Source organism: Amblyraja radiata, chromosome 2 (assembly GCF_010909765.2).
Source record: "Amblyraja radiata isolate CabotCenter1 chromosome 2, sAmbRad1.1.pri, whole genome shotgun sequence".
Taxonomy (NCBI): domain Eukaryota; kingdom Metazoa; phylum Chordata; class Chondrichthyes; order Rajiformes; family Rajidae; genus Amblyraja; species Amblyraja radiata.
Window position 1 is genome coordinate 22,762,751 of NC_045957.1, and position 21,108 is coordinate 22,783,858.

General features: G+C 41.2%; 1 protein-coding gene across 1 annotated transcript in view; it reads left to right on the top strand.

The window, feature by feature from the left end:
• erp44 (endoplasmic reticulum protein 44) overlaps positions 1-21,108 on the top strand; it is a 75,035-nt gene that overhangs the window by 19,088 nt on the left and 34,839 nt on the right. The window contains exons 2-4 of the mRNA XM_033043076.1: positions 14,756-14,828; positions 15,914-15,953; positions 20,614-20,729. Coding sequence (XP_032898967.1) covers positions 14,756-14,828; positions 15,914-15,953; positions 20,614-20,729 — 229 coding nt within the window. The remainder of the gene's footprint in view (positions 1-14,755; positions 14,829-15,913; positions 15,954-20,613; positions 20,730-21,108) is intronic.

The window sequence follows — 21,108 nt, forward strand, 5'->3', positions numbered from 1 at the left end:
GACTGAGGGGGAGGGGGAGGGGACGTGGGTGTGGGAGGGGGGTGTCCCCCTACCATTGGTACGGAGCTTTTGCATTTTTCAGCTTGAAATTGTGCAATCTGGTGCATACTGTAGCGAGCCTTTTAACTTACACTTGAATGCAATATTTATGCTTTAAATTGGATTAGCTATGAATAAGGTTAGGCTAAATTACATTCCTAATTATATTCCACAGTAGAGCCAGGCTCTGATCAACAGGTGCAGCACATGAATGATCTTAGTGTATTCATGTATGGAAATCAGATTATAATCAAGCACTTGGCCCATGTTGACCAACCTGGGTCTCACTGCTCACCTGGTACTACTCCTGACCCTGAATCCAGTTGCATACCTTCTGAAGAAGGGTTTCGGCCCGAAACGTCGCCTATTTCCTTCGCTCCATAGATGCTGCTGCACCCGCTGAGTTTCCCCAGCAATTTTGTGTACCTTCTCTCATTCCTGATCCTGAGTCCAGCCTTACACCTGGCCCCCTATTCTACCCTGATCATAGCTGCTTACCTGCTTAGGTTCCCAGTGCTGAACACTCCCATTGTCCCAGCTTTGACTGCACACCTAGTATTATTCCAGACCTTGACTCTGGATGTACACTTGGCCTTGCTCCTAGCCCCTCTGCACTGACAATATATCTGGCGCTTACATGAAGCCCCATATCTGACCCCCTGGACTTAACCTATTACGTTCAAGTCCACAGGCGCTTATCTAATGCAATAATCTTTTATGGGGCACTTCACAGACCAAATTATGTATAACATAATTTGCTACATCCATTGGTTTCCTTGTTATCCAACATGCTAGTTACTTTGTCAAATAAGCCATCAATTGGTTGAACACAATTTCTCATTCTTAAAATTATACCCACTCAGCTGTATAAGTATTCTGTTACCATTTCCTTCATTTTCCTAACAAACTGTCCTGGTCATTTTCACCCCCAATATTTTCAGTATTTTGCTGTCTTCCTCTCAGCTGGACTTTTCTGAAATGCAAAGTCCAATAACTATATATTTAAGCAATAATATTCTATTCAATGTGATCTTGAGAATACATAATATTTTATGTGGTATTCATAACGCAACAATGATAAAAAGATCTTTGTTTTGATTGCATCTACCAACACCATACATTATTATATTACAGTTAATATGTACCGAGGGCAAATTTTTGTTCCAATGCTCCCCATTCCCAATTACTTTTACATTGAAGTGATTGAAATCCAAGTGAAGTTTAAATGGCATCAGGAAAATAAAACCTCCGGAATGGATGATATTCATTACGTGGTTGGTTGGAGTCAGTATCAGCACAATTACTATATTAAAATTTGAATCTTCAGATGTCCTGGTTCAAGCTAAAACTAAAGTTTTAGTTTTACTGCTCATCTCGTGTGTGTATGTGACAAATTTCACTGCACATCTCGTATGTGTATGTGACAAATAAAATAAACTTGACTTGAACTTGACCTCCTCACACATTCCCCTGCAAGTACCTCTGACACTCCTTTAAAATATGCCCCTTCTTTGAACAAGCTTTAAACGTTGCATCTGAATCAGTTTCTATCTGATTACACTCCTTGAGGATGTTCATCTACGTGTTCAATTAATAAAACAACAAGATTGGGGACATTTCTATTCACCCTGTCAAAGGAATTTAGAGGGGGGGGGGGGTTTAGAAATAGTCAGTGAGGTAAACAAACATAATAGTTGAGTGGCAAATGACAATATTGCTACCTTCCCAATATTAACTGAAGGAAATAATGGGTCTGTATGTTGTGACAGACAGCCTGACACCTTGCATGTCATTTTAATATTACACTTATCCCATCCCCCTGGATATTCCGGATTAATAAATTAAGGTTTTGTCAACTAATTACAAATCAGGCTAATTACAAATCAATGCCATTAGCCAACTCTGAAACACGAAGCGCTGAGCATTGGGATCCAGACATCACCATCTGAACCAGGGGCCGCGGAGCGTTTTTGAAAGTTGGGGGGCAGAGCGATGACTGATCACTTGCCTTGGGGGTACCCGGCGAGGGGGTGGAGCAACCGAGTGGGGGGGTGGTGTGGGAGGGGCGAGACATTTTTGAAATTTGATGTATTCAAATCATGTTTTAGTGCATTGTAGAAGTATGATTTAAATGTTTTTTGTTTGAAGTATTTTTAAGAGGTGGCTTTTTCCACTCAAAAGGTGGTGGGTATTTGGAACAAGCTGCCAGAGGAGGGACTATCCCAACATTTAAGAAACAGTTAGACTGATACATGGATAGGACAGATTTGGAGGGATATGGACCAAAAGCAGGTAGTGTAGCTGGGACATGTTGGCGGGTGTGGGCAAATTGGGCCGAAGGGCCTGTTTTCACACTATATCACTCTATGTCTACATTATACCTCCATGCATGAATGCTTCAAAATCAAGTGGTCGGGTTTTATTGCCATGTACTCAAGCATAGAAACATAGAAAATAGGTGCAGGAATAGGCCATTCGGCCCTTCGAGCCAGCACTGGCATTCCATATGATCATGGCTGTTCATCTAAAATCAGTACCTCTTTCCTGTTTTTTCCCCATATCCCTTGATTCCGTTAGTCTCAAGAGCTAAATGTAACTCTCTTGAAAACATCCAGTGAATTGGCCTCCACTGCCTTATGTGGCAGAGAATTCCACAGATTCACAACTCTCTGGGTGAAGAAAGTTTGTCCTCATCTCAGTCCTTAATGGCCTACCCCTTATTCTTAAACTGTGACCCCTGGTTCTGAACTCCCCCAACATCGGGAACATTTTTCCTGCAGTTACGGTAAGGGAAAATCTAGCAGGCAAGCAGGATGCTTTCTCCAACCACCCCCTATTTAACGGCCATTATCTTCCACTGCTTCTACCCATTGCTTGGTACCTACTTCCAGCAGCCACTGGTTGTCCTCCAGGATGCATGGAGCCGCAGCCTGATCCATGCCGGTCACCAGGGCGAATTCGACACAGTGTCTCTCACGGCAGTGGCGCAACGCCTCCGACGGCCCGGAACTCTTGCACTGAGGCTGCTCCATGGCCGGAGCTGCAGCGAGCGACTCGCCAGCCCGGCAAACACTCGCCAACCCTGGCTCCCCGTCCGCATCTGCCCCCGCCGCTGCTTCTGCTTCCATTCCTCCCTCCGCCCCGGGCTCTCCAACACTCGCGGCCCATGCAGTTGATATGAGTTTTGAAATTCTCGTTGATCACAGAATTTCTCACGACAGCGTGAGAAATTTGTGATCAGCGTGATAATTTGGCGAAATCCGTGATTCTCACGCTCAATGCGTGAGAGTTGGCAGCCCTGGGATACCCCTCTTTCCTGACTGGAATTTGCACCCTACACCTTGAAATACATCCGCATCATTATTTGACAATAATGGGCAAATGAAGCTGACATGTCAAATTGGAGGAGCCTGCTGCTCCTGTGTCCGAACAGCACTGCTTTCTTTATCCTGTTGCCACCGAAGATTTAAAATGGAAGTAAACAACTTAGTTTGTGTGGTCCTTTGCCACAGTCCTTTCAGAATTGTTTCATATAGTTTTTGCAGACAAAGTGGCTGACTTCAGTTTACTGATGCGGTAACTCGTCTCAGCATTGTTTGGTCGATTTGCTATTCTGTAATGAAAAGATAATTGGTATGTTATTTGTACCCGATGTACTAATCTATCCTCTTTTAGTCCCTTCCAAATCTAGCTTAACATCATTCCATATATCCTATTTCCAACTGGTAAGCATTACTTTGTATTAAATTCCATTTGCAAATATTACCTAGGCCATCGTTAATTGAAGTTTACTGCCTAGTTCTCCTGAATTTCAACATAATTTGCAAATTTCATTTACAACAATTTGATTCATTAATGCAAATCAGACAATGTAAAAGCTGCAGAATTTATTCTGGGACTACATGTCTTTAGTTTATTATCATGTGTATCGAGGTGTAGTGAACAGCTTTTGTTGCTGGCTATCCAGTCAAAGAAAAGTCCATACTTGATTACATTCAAGCCGTCCACAGGGTACAGATAAAGAATAAAGGGTACAACATTTAGTGCAAGATAAAGTCTGATTAAAGATAGTTGAAAGGTCTCCTCCAATGAGGTAAATGGACGGTAGTTAGTGAGAGGGCGGTTCACTGACAGCTGGGAAGAAACTGTCTCTGAATCTGGAGATACACTTTTTCACACTTCTGTACCCCTTGCCTGAGGGGAGAAGAGGGAATAACTTGGGCTGCCGCTGAGAAGCTGGAGCCTCGCGGGCCGGAACCTCGCGAGTCGGAGGTGGGCCCCACGGGTTGGAGACTGGGCATCGCGGGCCGGCGGTGGAACCTCATGGGTCAACGGAGCCCGCGGCCATCGGTGTCTGAGTCGATGGAACCCGCAGCTGGGGCCTGGTTCAGCGCCACGAAGGTGTCCAGGGAGGACCCAGCAGTGTTAGTGGAGAGATTGGTGCGGCAGTCATTGATGGCGCCGACCAACGGACGAGGACGGACATGTGGAAGTGAGGATGTCGCTGCCGAGGGAAGGAACAAAGGAGGACCCGTGAGGAGGGGGGGAAGGGTGAAACAATGGACAATTGGGACTTGGTGTGGGGGGGGACCACCGCGAAGGAGAGGGGAGTTGGGGAAGTATAAGGGGAAACTGGGGATTTGTAAGTGCCCTTTGTGGGCGGCTATTTGCACACCTTGGCATGGAATGCAAGCAAAGAATTTCACTGTGAGGTGAACATTTTCACTGTGAACATTACTTTAATAGTTTCTCGTATCGTTTTGTATCCTATTGGAAGCAGAGGCCCTCCAAGATTTGGCTTGTAAAATAACACAATTTCTGGTTTCTGCAGGAGCGAGAGTTTGGCCCAAAATTGCTCTGGCTCTCCAGCCACCTTGATGTTTAACACCTCTAACACGAGCCTCTGGATTACTGAAATATTATTCGTTATCAAATCTGGCGAGGTGCTTCTGGGCATGCACGAGGTCGTACTCTATTTAAATGCCTGGCCATTGGAAAAAGACTGTTTTGTTGACTTGCCACCAATTTATAATTTCCTTTCAAATTGTGTTTGTCTTTAATGCACATTATGCTTAGATTTTTTTTCTACTTTGGTTTGAATCTCTTCTGCCAAGTCTCCATGCCATTGTGCCAATGCACGGTGCTTATCCAACATAAATCATATCTTGAAGATATCTAGCTTAGGATGTTTCTTGACAACGGCAGTCTCCAGTTATTGTAAATGTCAGGTTCTTTTTCACAACTACTTTTTTTTAAACACCAGTCCAAACAAAAACCTAACATGTATATGTTGCAGGTAGGCACAAAATGCTGGAGTAATTCAGTGGGACAGGCAGCATCTCTGGAGAAAAGGAATGGGTGACGTTTCAGGTCGAGACCCTTCTTCAGACTGATGTCAGGAGAGTGGGCGGGACAAAGATAGAATGTAGTAGGTGACACTAACACTGGTAGGAGAACTGGGAAGGGGGAGGGGATAGAGAGGGAAAGCAAGGGCTATTTGAAGTTAGAGAAGTCAATGTTCATACGCTAGGGTGTAAACTACCCAAGTGAAATATGAGATGCTGTTCCTCCAATTTGTGCTGGGCCTCAGTCTGACAATGGGGGAGGCCCAGGACAGAAAGGTCAGATTGGGGATGGGCGAGAGAATTGAAGTATTGAGCAACTAGGAAATCAGGTAAGTTAAGACAGACTGAGTGGGGGTGTTCAGTGAAACGATCGCCGAGCCTGTGCTTGGTCTCGCCGATGTAGAGAAGTTGACACCTGGAACAGCGGATACAGTAGATGAGGTTGGAGGAGGTGCAAGTGAACCACTGCCTCACCTGGAAAGACTGTTTGGGTCCTTGGATGGAGTCGAAGGGAGAGGTAAAGGGACAGGTGTTGCATCTCCTGCGGTTGCAGGGGAAAGGGGGGTGGTTTGGGTGGGAAGGGACGAGTTGACCAGGTAGTTTCAGAGGGAACGGTCTCTGTGGAAGATGTGGCCAGTAGTGGGATCACGTTGGATATCTTATGTTGTTTATGTTGCAGTTGAACAACATATTTTACATAAAATATTGTGTCAATAAATGTTCATTAGAAGAGTTAATAGGCAACACAAGGGAATAGCAGTGCAGATGTCCGTGGTTAAGTCATTCAAGCTACTTAGCAGTTGATGGGCAAGAATTCTCAAAATTTATGTGCCTTTTTGTTAAAACCTGCTGTTTGTCGGAATGCTGTAGGGAATCCCAGAGCTTTGCATGTTGATTGATGACATTCAGACAAAATTCCGGGGTGGTTGTACCATAATTTACTCTAGGGTCTATTGCATAAAACTGGGAGACAACAATAGAATGCAAGTCTATTACCCAGCTCTTGAGGGTAGATGCTCAATCTCCAAGCACAACAAGATAAGCATGCATGGCAGATCAAGAGCATCAGGGACTAGAGTGATCCGTGGACACCTGTGTGCTTGTACCTCAAGGCGCTATCTTCAACGTGTCAATCTGGATTAGGATTGAGGAAGATAACTGAAGGGCTTTTAAAATTTTAAGGAAATATTCATTAGAACAGTTTGTACTTTGGATCTCTAGCATCTCCCTGCAGAAAGAAAGTCAGAGAAAACAGATTTGCTGGAAATTAGTTAAGCAATCAAACTATGCTGGGAACCAAATGTAATGCTAATTAGAAAAGCCACTGCTGGAGGGAGAGTGGATTACTAATATCCCCTTGGCACAATGCATTAGAGGTGAAACCTTCATTACATGATATACATTTTTATATGCTCTGAACCACTGGAAAGCCTGTCACTACTCTGTTACTGACAGCACAGTGTGGCAAGCCACTTTAAAAGGCTAAGCATATCGGAGAAAAAGCAATGGTGTTTCCAGGAATTAAACCAGGCTTTCTACAATGGTACTGACTAAAATCTTTTGGCTTTTGTGCAGCTTATTTTAATTAAACTGGAATTGAAAACAAATGGGGCATTAAGTGGCATTTTATAATAATAATTCCCTATTTTCTTTTATTTATTGAATAAATTGCGGAGGAAAGGCAGTACACGTGCAAATTGCATTAGATGGCTGCAATGCTAAGCCAATGCCTGGGGAGGGGGCTTACAAATATAATTAATATAATGTAATCTGTAGTTACAGAGTGACACTACTACATGCTAGAGGGGATGATTTAAGATTTTTTCATATATGTAAATTTAATGCCATTGCAATAAGTGTCAATTTCTGCTTCTGCAGACGTCAAGAGCACTGTCAACAGGAAAACCAAAATAATTTGGTTTAAATACAATTCAGTTGGGTATGATATATTTTTAATTTCTGCAATGAGAAAAAGGTGCAATTTAAATCCATTTTCATTAGTTTAAATTAGTATTAGCTACGAGATGGGGAGCACGATGTGGGTGGCATGTAGAGAGAGAGAGATAATGGTTCCATGTAATTTAACTGTTTGACTTAAGTGGAAAATGTAATTCTTGTGGTGATGGCAAAGAAAGATTTGTAGGCAATCCATTTTCATTTGCATGTAAGGTGCACAATATAACTATTTTCATAACACAATTTTAAAAACTTCTGATGGACAGCGGTAGAGTTGCTGCTACCTTACAACACCGGAGACCCGGGTTCGATCCTGCTATGTGTGCTTGTCTGAAGTGTGTATGTTCTCCCCATAACGTGCGTGGGTTTTCTCTGGGATCAGTGGTTTTCTCCCACACTCCAAAAACGTACAGGTTTTGTAGGCTATTTGGCTTGGTAAAAGTGTAATTTATTCCTAGTAAGATAGGAAGTGTGCAGGGAACGCTAGTCACACTGACTCGGTGGGCCGAAGGGCCTGCTTCCGCGCTGTATCTCTGAACTAAACTAAAATAAAAGGTTTAAAAGTATTTTCACAATTTACCAAGTGTGGTAAGCATTCAAGGTGATAGACCTTGACACCGTCTGTTGGAATGGGCAGGTGATGTTTTACCTGTTTTCCTCGGTTTAATAAGAGCAAAAATTAATTTTGACAGGAAGATTGATGAGGTATTGTTTCATTTAAAGGATACCATACTAATGGGACTGTAGATCAGAAAAGCCTGTGAAGATAAATCTTTGCATGTGACAGGACAGGTCGATATATAAAAAACATATGGAATCCTGGTTTTATTTATTGGTCATAGAATACAAAAGTAAAGAAACTTTGTTCAACCTCAACACAGTTTGATTACTTGGATATATACTGGAAAAGCTGCAATTGGATGAGGGGTGGTTAACAGGTCATTTGATGTCTTCAAAATTAGAGGCTTTAGATTTTGTGTATGAAGAAAACTTAGTATTAGCGGAATGGTCATGAACCCGAGGGCAAGATTAAGGAGAATTGGCAAAATAACCTAAGATGACAGGTAACGATTTATTTTAAACTAGGTAATTACGATCTTGCTGCTGAAGGAGCAAGAGTCAGCCATGGGTTATGAAAAGGAATTGAAAAATTATATACGAAAAATGGCAAGACTATGGGAGAAAACCCATGGATTGTGCCTTACTGTTCTTGCAAAAAGTCAGCACTGGCACAATGAACTCGAAGCTTGTGTTCTGTGGTGTGAAAATTCACTGGTTCCATAGAAACTAAGATTGTGTATCAGTATTGGAAGCATTGTGTATCATGTATCTCTAAAGTCTAAAGTAGAGGTTTGAATGAAGACTTTGCATTTAATCAATCTAGTTTTGTGAACCAATGAGACATGATCCACTTTAGATCTGCAGTCAGTATAGCAATCTAACAACACCTGTAACTTGAAAGTTTTTTCAGACCGCACCTGGAGTATTGTGTGCAGTTTTGGTCACATAATTTGAGGAAGGACATTATTGCTATTGAGGGAGTGCAGCGAAGGTTCACCAGGTTAATTCCTGGGATGGTGGGATTGACATATTGTATGATGAAAGAATGGGACGACTGGGCTTGTATTCACTGGAATTTAGAAGGATGAGAAGGAATCTTATAGAAACATATAAAATTCTTAAATGACTTGACAGGTTAGATGCAGGAAAAATGTTCCCAGACTGTGGCAAATATCTGGAATACTCTGCCTGGGAGATTGATGGAAATGTTCCTGATGTTGGGAGACTTCAGAACCAGGGGTCACATTTTAAGAATAAGGGGCAGGCCATTTAGGAACTGAGATGAGGAAAAACTTCTTCACCCAGAGAGTTGTGAATCTGTGGAATTCACTGCAACAGAAGGCAGTGGAGGCCAATTCACTGGATGTTTACAAGAGAGAGATTTAGCTCTTAGGGCTAAAGGAATCAAGGGATATGGGGAAAAAGCAGGAACAGGGTACTGATTTTAGATGATCAGCCATGATTATACTGAATGGCGGTGCTGGCTCGAAGGGCCGAATGGCCTACTCCTGCAACTATTTTTCTATGTTTCTAAATGTATTACATGATTTGGGCATTTCACCCCTCAAGCCTACTCCACCATTCACCTAGAGTAAGATGATCTATACTTCAATTCCATTTGACTGCCTTGGCTCTATATCTTTTGATGGTATTGTAGTCTTAAAATCTCAAGTCACCACTGATATGGAAGACAAAAAATCTTGATTTTTTTTTTAAATCACAAATTAATCTGTTATTATAAAACTAAACGCACGGTCCATTGAATGCTTTAGTAATTGAAAGGATGTCACATATGTTGGAATATTTTTTTTATTCTATTGCACCTTGTTTCAATGAAAATAGATTTTAAAAGCCAAAAGCTTACTCGAAAGCAGGGTTTGGATTTGTTTTGTAGTGAGTTAAATAAATGCAGTTCTCTTAACCAGTGGCAGAAATGTTAATAGGATTTTGTTTTTATATCAAGCAGTGAAGCACTTTTCTCTGCTGTTTTTGGTGTGGCAGCTGAGCTAACTACAGCTGCAAATTTCCTCCCACCTACAACCAGAACCCTTGGGATAACGACGTATTAAATGTTCTTATTGTGTCATGGTCATTATATCTGATTATATCAGTACTTGCTAATAAGGGTCCTAATGGTGAATGTATTATTGGTAGGAAGGAATGCATGTTGAGTCCTGGTCAGTTCATGTGGATCACAAGAGGGAAACTATTTTAAAAAGGAAGATTAATCCTTGTTTTCCACCTACCAAGTTAGTCATAAGATGCTAATCTAAAACAGATGGTGATAAAATTGAGCAAAAAATAAAGTCTGGAGGAAGTGAGTTGGCCAGGCAGCAACTGTGGAGGAAAATGGGCAGACGATGTTTCTGGTTGGGACCTTTCTTCTGACTGGTGTAGTGGAGGGGAGGTGCTGATTGGCAGATGGGTGGGAATAGTGATAAAAGCTGGAGTTAAATGTAAAGTCAGAGGGAGGGATGTAAGGGACAGAGGGCAGGGAAAGGGGTATATAAGGGAAATGCATGACTTAGAGAAGGGAGGGGTGGCATCAGAAGAAGTGGGGAGAAAGGAACAATGTGATAAGGGTAGACAAAAATGCTGGAGAAACTCAGCGGGTGAGGCAGCATCTATGGAGCGAAGGAATAGGTGACGTTTCGGATCGAGCCCCTTCTTCAGACTGATGTGGGGGCGGGGGGCGGGAAGAAGAAAGGAAGAGGTGTAGACAGTGGGCTGTGGGAGAGCTGGGGAGGGGAAGGAGGGATAAAGCAAGGACTCTCTGAAATTGGAGAAGTCAATGTTCATACCGCTGGGGTGTAAACTTCCTAAGCAAAATATGAGATGCTGCTCCTCCAATTTGCGGTGGGACTCACTCTGGCCATGGAGGAGGCCCAGGACAGAAAGGTCGGATTCGGAATGGGAGGGGGAGTTGAAGTGCTGAGCCACCGGGAGATCAGGTTGGTTAATGCAAACTGTGCGGAGGTGTTGGGCGAAGCGATCACCAAGCCTGTGCTTGGTCTCACCGATGTAGAGCAGTTGGCACCTAGAGCAGCAGATGCAATAGATGAGATTGGAGGAGATGTAGGTGAACCTCTGCCTCACCTGGAAAGACTGCTTAGGTCCTTGGATGGAGTCAAGGGGGGAGGTAAAGCGACAAGTGTAGCATTTCCTGCGGTTGCAGGGGAAAGTACCGGGGAGGGGGTGGTTTGGGTTGAAAGGGACAAATTGACCAGGCAGTTACGGAGGGAGCGGTCTCTGCGGAAAACCGAAAGGGGAGGAGATGGGAAGATGCGGCCAGTGGTGGGATCCTGTTAGAGGTGGCGAAAATGTCGGACGATTATCTGTTGTGTGTGACAGCTGGTAGGGTGGAAGGCGAGGCAAGTGGGAATCTGTCCTTGTTACGAGTGGGGGGGATAGAGAGTGAGAGCGGATCTACGGGATATAGAAGAGACCCTGGTGAGAGCAGGCTTGGCAATCGCTTCGCCCAATACCTCCACACAGTTGGCATTAACCAACCTGATCTCCTGGTGACTCAGCACTTCAACTCCCCCTCCCATTCCGAATCCGACCTTTCTGTCCTGGGCCTCCTCCATGACTAGAGTGAGTCCCACCGTAAATTGGAGGAGCAGCGCCTCATATTTTGCTTGGGTAGTTTACACCCCAGCGGTATGAACATTGACTTCTCCAATTTCAGGTAGTCCCTGTTTTCTCCCTCCTTCCCCTCCCCTTCCCAGGTCTCCCACAGCCCACTGTCTCCGCCTTTTCCTTTTTTCTTCCCACCCCCCCCCCCCCAACCACATCAGTCTGAAGAAGGGTCTCGACTTGAAACGTCGCCTATTCCTTCGCTCCATAGATGCTACCTCACCCGCTGAGTTTCTCCAGCATTTTTGTTTACCTTCGATTTTTCCAGCATCTGCAGATCTTTCTTAAACAATGTGATATGGGTGAGAGGAGAAAGATTTGCATTTTGGGGAATGGGATGAGAAGGGGGTTGTGCAGTTTACTTGAAATTGAAGAGTTTATGCAGCTGGGTTGTAGGCTACCCTAGAGGAGCAGGAGGTGCTGTTCTTCCAGTTTGCACATGGTCACACTCTGGCAGTGGAGGAGGCAGAGGACAACGGTTGGTATAGGAATGCGAAGGAGAGTTAAAATGGCCGGCAACCAGGAGCTCTAGCAGTCTGTGGTGGACAGAAATTATAAAATTACCTTTGTTTTAAAATTAAGGTAAGAACTGGTTTTACTTTTAAATGGTCTCAAGCTCACAAAACACCACATGGATATATATGACAAATCTTGGAAAGCGTACTTGTTTGAACCGTTGTATAGCATCCATAAAATGTTGATCTGGAAAGCATGTTCTACAGCTCAACTACAACTGTGCTTGTCTCTGGCTAACCAAATGAAAAGTGGTCAAGGGCTAAAGGAAAGTTGAGTATTGCTTCTAATGCAAAGTCTGAGATTGAAGGCCCAAGACGGCTTTTGTGGAAGTAAGCAAGCACAAGTTGAACTACGATCGATTTAACTTCCACTGAATCACACTTTTTACAAGATACCTCGTATCTTTACCCATAATACAACCCAGTTTTCTTTAGTTTCTTGGCTTGATGTTTCATTCAGCCCTGGTAACAAGTGCTGTTCATTACATAAATATAAATTAATTATTAGTGAAATTTGTGTTGCTTTATCCAGCAACCCAAAATATCATCTGGAGTAAGATTTTTTCATTGCCCTGATCCACTGGCTATATAAATATATATATTTCTGGGCCTGCTTTATTTGTACCTTAAAGGACCTGTCCCACTTGGGTGTCATTTGCGCGTCACACAGATGGCGTGCAAAGATTTTATACATCCCAAAATCCTGGGGCGCCGCCCGCAACCGCGCGTCACTGTCTACGTCACCACGCACCATGCGTGCGTAATGCGCGCATCACGCATCGTGACGCGTAAATGATGTCGCGTAAATTACGCGCAAATGACGCCCAATTGGGACAGACCCTTAACGGTTGCTCCTTACCTGCATTGCCATAGATGAATTAATTTAGAGTACAATTCTGATGTAATGGCAGGTTTCTGACATGGGAAAAACTCCATCATATGTTTATTTGTGGCAATTGTAGAGGCTAAGGCATGATTAGTAAGAAATAAACTTTTTACTGATTTTACAACCCATGAAAGGTTGTCTTCAAAATATCGATCATACCCCTATGTGTGGAGGCACAGGAGATGGGTAAAGTGTTAATTGAATATTTCTTATCTGTTTTTACTGTGATAAAAGACATGGATGCTTGGGAACTCGTTAATGGTGATCTCTTGTCTAAAGAAGGATCTTGACCAGAAAAGTCACCTATGCGTGTTCTACAGAGAACCTGTCTGACCTGCTGAAAAACTTTGTGTCTTTTTTCTATCTTTTGAAGAGTGTGCATATTACAAAAGAGGAGGTGCTGGAAATCTTAAAAAGCATTGAGGGCAATAAATCAAAGGACCTGGGCTAAATCCAAGAAGTTAGGGAAGAAAGTATAGGGCCACTGGCAAGGATATTTGAATCATTAATTGGCCATGGTTAAGGTGCCAGAAGACTAGATGGTAGCTAACGATGTGCCTCTATTTAAGAAAGGTTGCAGGGAAAATCCTGGTTACAATGAGCCTCATATCATTGGTGGGTAACGCGTTGGAAGAGATGCTGTGAGACAGGACCTGCCTGCATTTAGAAAGGCAGTAACTGATTGGCGATAGTCAGCATAACTTTGTGTATGGGAAATTGTGTCCCGCCAATTTGATTGAGTTTTTTTTTTAACATGGTATATGGTTCCATGAAAGTGGCAGCACAAGTGGATAGGGTGGAAAAGAAGGTGTTTGGCATCCTTGCCTTCATCAGTCAGGGCACTGAGTCCAGGAGTTGGGGCGTCATGCTGACCATCAGATGTCATGTTAACTAAGTGATGATCGTGGGATGTATGCTGTCGTAAGATATGGGTTAGACCACATTTGGAGTACTGTGTACAATTTTGGTTGTACTGTTATTTGAAGGATTTCATTGAACTGGAAAGGATGCAAAAAACATTTACAAGGATATTGCTGGCTAGAATTATAAGGAGAAGCTGGGTTTCCTTTGTCCTCGAGTGTTGGAGGATGAGAGATGATCCAATAGTGGTGAATAAAATCATGAGGTACATAAATAAGGTGAATAGTCTTTTTTTTTCTCCAGGGTTGGGGATTCTAGAACTAGAAGGCATAGGTTTAAAGTGAAAAAAAAAGAGAGACTTGAGGAGCAACATTTATTCAAAGGGTGGTGCATACATGGAACAAGTGGTAAAGGCAATAGAGGCAGGTATGATTACAACATTTAAATGGCACTTGGACAGGTATCTTGATAGGAAAGTTTTAGAGGATATGCGCTTGGTGCAAGTAAGTTGGACCAAGCTCAGTTTTTGTTCCCTTTTTTTTGAAAAACATTAGGAATATCCCTAAACAAATTAAAATGAAATTTTTTAAAATACATTTCCAAAACAACCAGAACAAAGAGTAGGCATGGGGAGAAAGGAGGAAAAAAGCAGTGAACAATCAGACATTATGTTTCCATTTGAAATATTTTGGCTAATAAAGCGAGAGTAATCTTAGCTAAGAAGTTATTGAAGGGAAAATCTTGCTATCTTTTGAAATATGATGTACAGAGAATCACAAACTGAAACAAATTGACGGATGTGATTCTCTTTGGGTTCAAAATTAGACTTAAGCACCATTTATACTTTCTGTTCTTTGCCGATTGTTAACTGCTGTGAATGATCTGTCTTTGGCTGCTATCAAATAAATAAAACAAAAACGTTATTATAAAGAAACTTTAATTTCTATTTATTTCAGGCCGTGTGGTTTGGTACTTCAGAACACAGTGAAATAATAAGTCTTGATAGTGGAAATATTGATGAAATCTTAGGTAAGTACTTTCACATAATTTCATGTAGGGTTTTCTTACGGGTAATTGTGGGGATTGGAATTAAAATTGATTTGGATCCATGCAATCTATCCTGCCCAAGGTTATATATTTGAAAGTATATGGGAAAATCTCCAGGGAATTAAAATCTGTTTCATAGATTCATGATGGCAAAGTGGACTGAATAGCCTTTTCTTCGCAGTGAAATTCTAGGAGAAATTGCATTCTGACATAGCCTCTTTACCACTTTATCAGGCCTCTCCATTGCACTGTTTAATGGTTTTTTAGGTTTCTAGTAGTGTTTATTTTTCATCATCTACCCATCTCTGTTAGATAAAGTTAGTAATGATATAACAGAATGATAGTTTTCAAATCTTATGATTTTCATATGTAATCAATATCCCAGTTTTTTCCACTTTGAACTTGTTGATAATGATTTGAAGCACTTTTACCATTATGAACATTTCATTTTGTAATCTGACTTAAATATTGTATGATAGTGAAGGTATTAAACATAAGATATAATTCAAAAATAACATTCCTATCTATAGAGTGTGTAACATCTGAATTTCTGGAGAGAAGGAATGGGTGACGTTTCGGATCGAAACTCTTCCACCGCCTATCCATGTACCTGTCTAATTGCTGCTTAAATGTTGCGATAGTCTCTGCCTCAAATACTGTACCTTTTCCGGCAGCTCATTCCATACACCCACCACCCTATGCGTGAAAAAGTTACCTATCGGATTCTGTAAAATCTTTCCACCTCACCTTAAACCTATGTCCTCTGGTTCTCGATTCCCCTAATCTGGGCAAGAGCTGTGCATCCACCCGTAGATAAATGTAAAATAACCATCTTACGTATAAGTAGTATGGAAGCTGCAACTAAACTGAATTTTGTTTTCACGTTCTGCACTATTAACACCACTATATTTAACATGGTTTGTGCAAATAATATCTGTGTATGTTAACACAATGTATTGACCAATGTCTTTAAAATTTTTTAATCTGACTTGTTTGATTGCGTAGAAATTTTAACTTGTATTTTTTTTAAATTCCTTTTCTTTTCCACTCTGGTTACCGCACCTCAGGAAATGCAGATGTTGCTCTAGTCAATTTTTATGCAGATTGGTAAGTGCGGCATTTGAAAGCATGTTTTAAATAATATAATATTTGCTTTTAGTATACTCGTTTCAATCTCTTTATAGTCCAGAGGAGTGTGCTTTCTCGTGCAACCTTTTAAGATCTAATGGCACTGTGCATCCGCATATTAGATGGTAAACTGGAAATTATAAACCCCATATAATAACAAAATGAAACTGCAAAATAATGGTTTTCTCGTGCCCTGTCTGTTCTTTTGCTTTCTAAGAGGTAGAGGAAAGAATTGTCAAAGTCACCATGACATGTGTATGCGTATCCTGCCCATTGTCTAATTGCAAGTAATTAATACTAACTGAACGATACCAAATATTTTTTTCAAGCAAAAAGATTCTAAATTCTTGAAAATTAAATATAAGATTGAGTCACAGCTTCATCTCCAGTCTTGACTTTTTTTTCCCTTCGAGGTCTCCACGCATGCATGTGCTGCTCTTGACAATTTTACAATCCAGTTAGTGAAAATAGTGATTTCTGGTAAGTTGACAAAATTGGGGCACCTTTCAATTCTATTTGGCAGATTTTTATTTGTATCAAGTTTAAAAAAAAAAAAAAAACATTCCCATACAGAGCGTTGTCCTTATCAGTGTCCATTTTTAAAATTAGATTATTTTGGGGAAATTTCCAAGATTGAAAGTGTTAATGATTTTGCTGGAACTGTCTGAAGTTAGATGCATAAAGTATCCAGTTGCTTAACCCTCTTTGTTGATTTTGAGGTTAATCACACATAATTTATAAGACTAGATATTTATTGTACATCATCTAGTTGTAAAACAAGTGGGGAAGGGTGTGTGGTGATAGTGGTTTGAGTGCAGAATTGAAGCATTCATCCTACCATCATGGGTCAGTACCTAGTCAAATTATTTTTTTTTCAAATGAATAATAGGTTAATTAACATTTTTGGAGGGAGCAGCAGATATAATAATTTTTCCAAAATGAAAATGTCATGCAAATGGGTGTATTAATATAATCAGAAAAAATAATGGTGTGTTACATTAAATATATAAGGAGTGTAGTTGAGTACTAAATGAGAATCTTAATCAATTGACAGCAAAATAAGAATGCTTGAAGGAAATTATTTCACTTTTGATATCAGAATTTTGTCTTTTTCCCCTTTCCCCTTTTTCTGATTATGTTAAAGTGACTTTATTTTTGGAAGAAGGAAAATAGTGACCACATAGGTGCGCAAGTGAGTTCATGAATTACAGAAAGATACATCAAGGAGGCAAATTAAATTTTGGCCTTTGTTGCAAAAGGGTTGGAGTTTAAGAATAAAAAGGTTTTGTTAGAGTTGTAACAGGTGTGGATGAGGCCTGTTACTGCTTTCATAGGTTAAGGCATTAAGAAGGTTTTCCAGTTAAGAGAGGCAAAACAGTTTGTGTCTATAATCCCTGGAGTTAGAAGAATGAGGGGTAACCTTATTCAAACAAACAAGATCCTCGGGGAGGGTTTGATCTCAAATAGTTCTCACTCTGGAAGAGTCCTGAATGAGGGGCTGGCCATTTAGTTTATTTCAGCGATACAGCGCAGAAATAGGCACTTTGGCCCACTGAGCCCATGCAAGCTAACACTATCCTACACCCACCAGAGACAATTAACAATATTTACCAAGCCAATTAACCTACAAACTTGTCCGCCTTTGGAATGTGGGAGGAAACCGGAGCACCCAAAGAACAACCCGTGCAGGTCACGGGGCGAAAGTACATACTCTGTACAGGCAACATTCATAGTTAGGATCGAACCCTGCTCTCTGGCACTGTAGGCAGCAACACTACTGCTGCGCCACTAAAAAATAGTCTGTAAATAAAAAAAATAGTGGAGGCCAAGACATTAGATATATTTAAGGTAGGGATAGATAAATATTTGAAAGTGCAGGGATTTGAGGGTTATGGGAAACTGCCACAAAAGAGTAACTGAGATCTGACTCTGTCAGCCATGATCATATTGATTAATAAGGCTAGTTTAAGGGTACAAGCGGCCTATTTGTGCTGCTATCTTCTGTCCTTGCGATAATCTGTTCTCTACAAGTAAGGTCTCTTGCGTTTCCAACAATGTTGTTTTCTGCCTGCAAATACATTCATCAGTGCTTTATTTTTCAAAATATGCTCCCTCGATTCAACTAAACGTAATCCTGAGAAAATGTAGATGTGGTGCTTAAAAATTAGATTGTATAGAACAATTTATTTCAGTTCCATGCAATATAAAATATAGTTGCAATAAAGTGAAATGCATTAACAGATATTTCTACGTCATTTCATGTCAATCCCGAGGTTGGAGCTTGGGAATATTGTCCTCCTTCTTTCTCTATCAAATGCACATCCAATTACATCATTCACCTGTATAAATCTCCTTTAATACTCCCTGGGCAAGTAAATCTTCAAAGTAGATCAGTACCAGACTGGGACCCCATCCAAATCTTTACATGCTTAAACTGACAGCCAACCATTTGCCTGAATACAGACATAAAACCGGTTTGGCCTGTAATACATTGTTTCCCCTTGTGTATTCATAGAAAACTTCTCAACGATCCCTATGCCCCACCTGAATTTGCACATACTTCCCCTCTCCCCTTCCATCTACATTCCTTCCCATATAACCATATAACAATTACAGCACGGAAACAGGCCATCTCGGCCCTACAAGTCCGTGCCGAACAACTTTTTTCCCTTAGTCCCACCTGCCTGCATTCGTACCATAATCCTCCATTCCCTTCTCATCCATATGCCTATCCAATTTATTTTTAAATGATACCAACGAACCTGCCGCCACCACTTCCACTGGAAGCTCATTCCACACCGCCTACACTCTCTGAGTAAAGAAGTTCCCCCTCATGTTACCCCTAAACTTCTGTCCCTTAATTCTGAAGTCATGTCCTCTTGTTTGAATCTTCCCTATTCTCAAAGGGAAAAGCTTGTCCACATCAACTCTGTCTATCCCTCTCATCATTTTAAAGACCTCTATCAAGTCCCCCCTTAACCTTCTGCGCTCCAGAGAATAAAGACCTAACTTATTCAACCTATCTCTGTAACTTAGTTGTTGAAACCCAGGCAACATTCTAGTAAATCTCCTCTGTACTCTCTCTATTTTATTGACATCCTTCCTATAATTGGGCGACCAAAATTGTACACCATACTCCAGATTTGGTCTCACCAATGCCTTGTACAATTTTAACATTACATCCTAGCTTCTATACTCAATGCTCTGATTTATAAAGGCTAGCATACCAAAAGCTTTCTTTACCACCCTATCTATATGAGATTCCACCTTCAAGGAACTATGCACGGTTATTCCCAGATCCCTCTGTTCAACTGTATTCTTCAATTCCCTACCATTTACCATGTACGTCCTATTTTGATTTGTCCTGCCAAGGTGTAGCACCTCACATTTATCAGCATTAAACTCCATCTGCCATCTTTCAGCCCATTTTTCCAAATGGCCTAAATCACTCTGTAGACTTTGGAAATCCTCTTCATTATCCACAACACCCCCTATCTTGGTATCATCTGCATACTTACTAATCCAATTTACCACCCCTTCATCCAGATCATTGATGTACATGACAAACAACAAAGGACCCAACACAGATCCCTGCGGCACCCCACTAGTCACCTGCCTCCAACCCGACAAACAGCCATCCACCATTACCCTCTGGCTTCTCCCATTCAGCTACTGTTGAATCCATCTTGCTATTCCTGCATTTATACCCAACAGTTGAATCTTCTTAACCAACCTTCCATGAGGAACCTTGTCAAAGGCCTTACTAAAGTCCATATAGACAACATCCACTGCTTTACCCTCGTCAATTTCCCTAGTAACCTCTTCAAAAAATTCAAGAAGATTAGTCAAACATGACCTTCCAGGCACAAATCCATGTTGACTGTTCCTAATCAGACCCTGTTTATCCAGATGCTTATATATATTATCTCTAAGTATCTTTTCCATTAATTTGCCCACCACTGAAGTCAAACTAACAGGTCTATAATTGCTAAGTTTACTCTTAGAACCCTTTTTAAACAATGGAACAACATGCAACATTCCCCTAGCTTCATAATTCACAACTCTTCTATCTGTATCTCACACCTCTTGTCTTTTCATATCTGGCTTTTGTCTAGCCTTTTACATATCAGAAACCTTTCTTGTCTGTACCCACCCATCAATTGCCAAGATTTATCCTGCCCCCCACTTCTAGCTTTCGGTCCCCACCCCCACCACCGCAATCAGTCTGAAGAAGGGTCCCAGCCCGAAACATCCCCTATCCAGGTTCACCAGAGATGCTGCCTACCTTAAAGGTGTTTGTAAGAGATCCATTACAAAGTTTAGAGTAGACCTCTTAATAAAAGTGTTTTATTAAGATTTCAAGGAGAGAGCATCATACACAGCTGTGCATATCGGATCAGCTTGCGTTCTAAAACCGCAGTAACAAAACGACAGGCTGTCAAGTGTACAGCACTCATGATGCCCAAAACCCGGACTGGATTGCTAGGTGGAATGTGTAGCACGCATAATATGTGTTGTGGAGATTATATAGGCATGGATTAATATGGTTAATCTACAAAAAGTAAGATAGAACTCAAAATAATGAGTAATAAGAAAAACGTGTTGCTTTTGACTGTGGAATATACTTTTGTATCATTAGGTGTAGATTCAGTCAAATGCTACATCCGATCTTTGAAGAGGCCTCTACAGTTGTAAAAGAGGAATTTCCAGATCAAAAGCACGTGGTCTTTGCTCGGGTTGATTGTGACCAACATGGTGAGTAACCAAACAATATAAATCGACGAGGTTGAATATAAAATGTGAAAATATCTAAACAATTGTCTGAAGAAGGGTCTCAACCCAAAACATTACCCATTCCTTCTCCAGAGATTTTTCCAGCATTTTGTGTCTATCGTCGGTTTAAACCAGCATCTGAAGTTCCTTCCTAAACAATAGTCTCTGTTTACTATGTGGTATCAAACAATAATATATTTTTTTAACCACCATTCTATTTTAAAGGTTGCCAAATGTCACAGGCCGATTACCTTTATGTCCATATTGTCACTGTTATTGAATTTTCAATGAGAATTTTGGTGATTGGATACCACATGCGTGCTTATTCTCTGTTTGTTTATTCACTCTTGTATATAAGGGC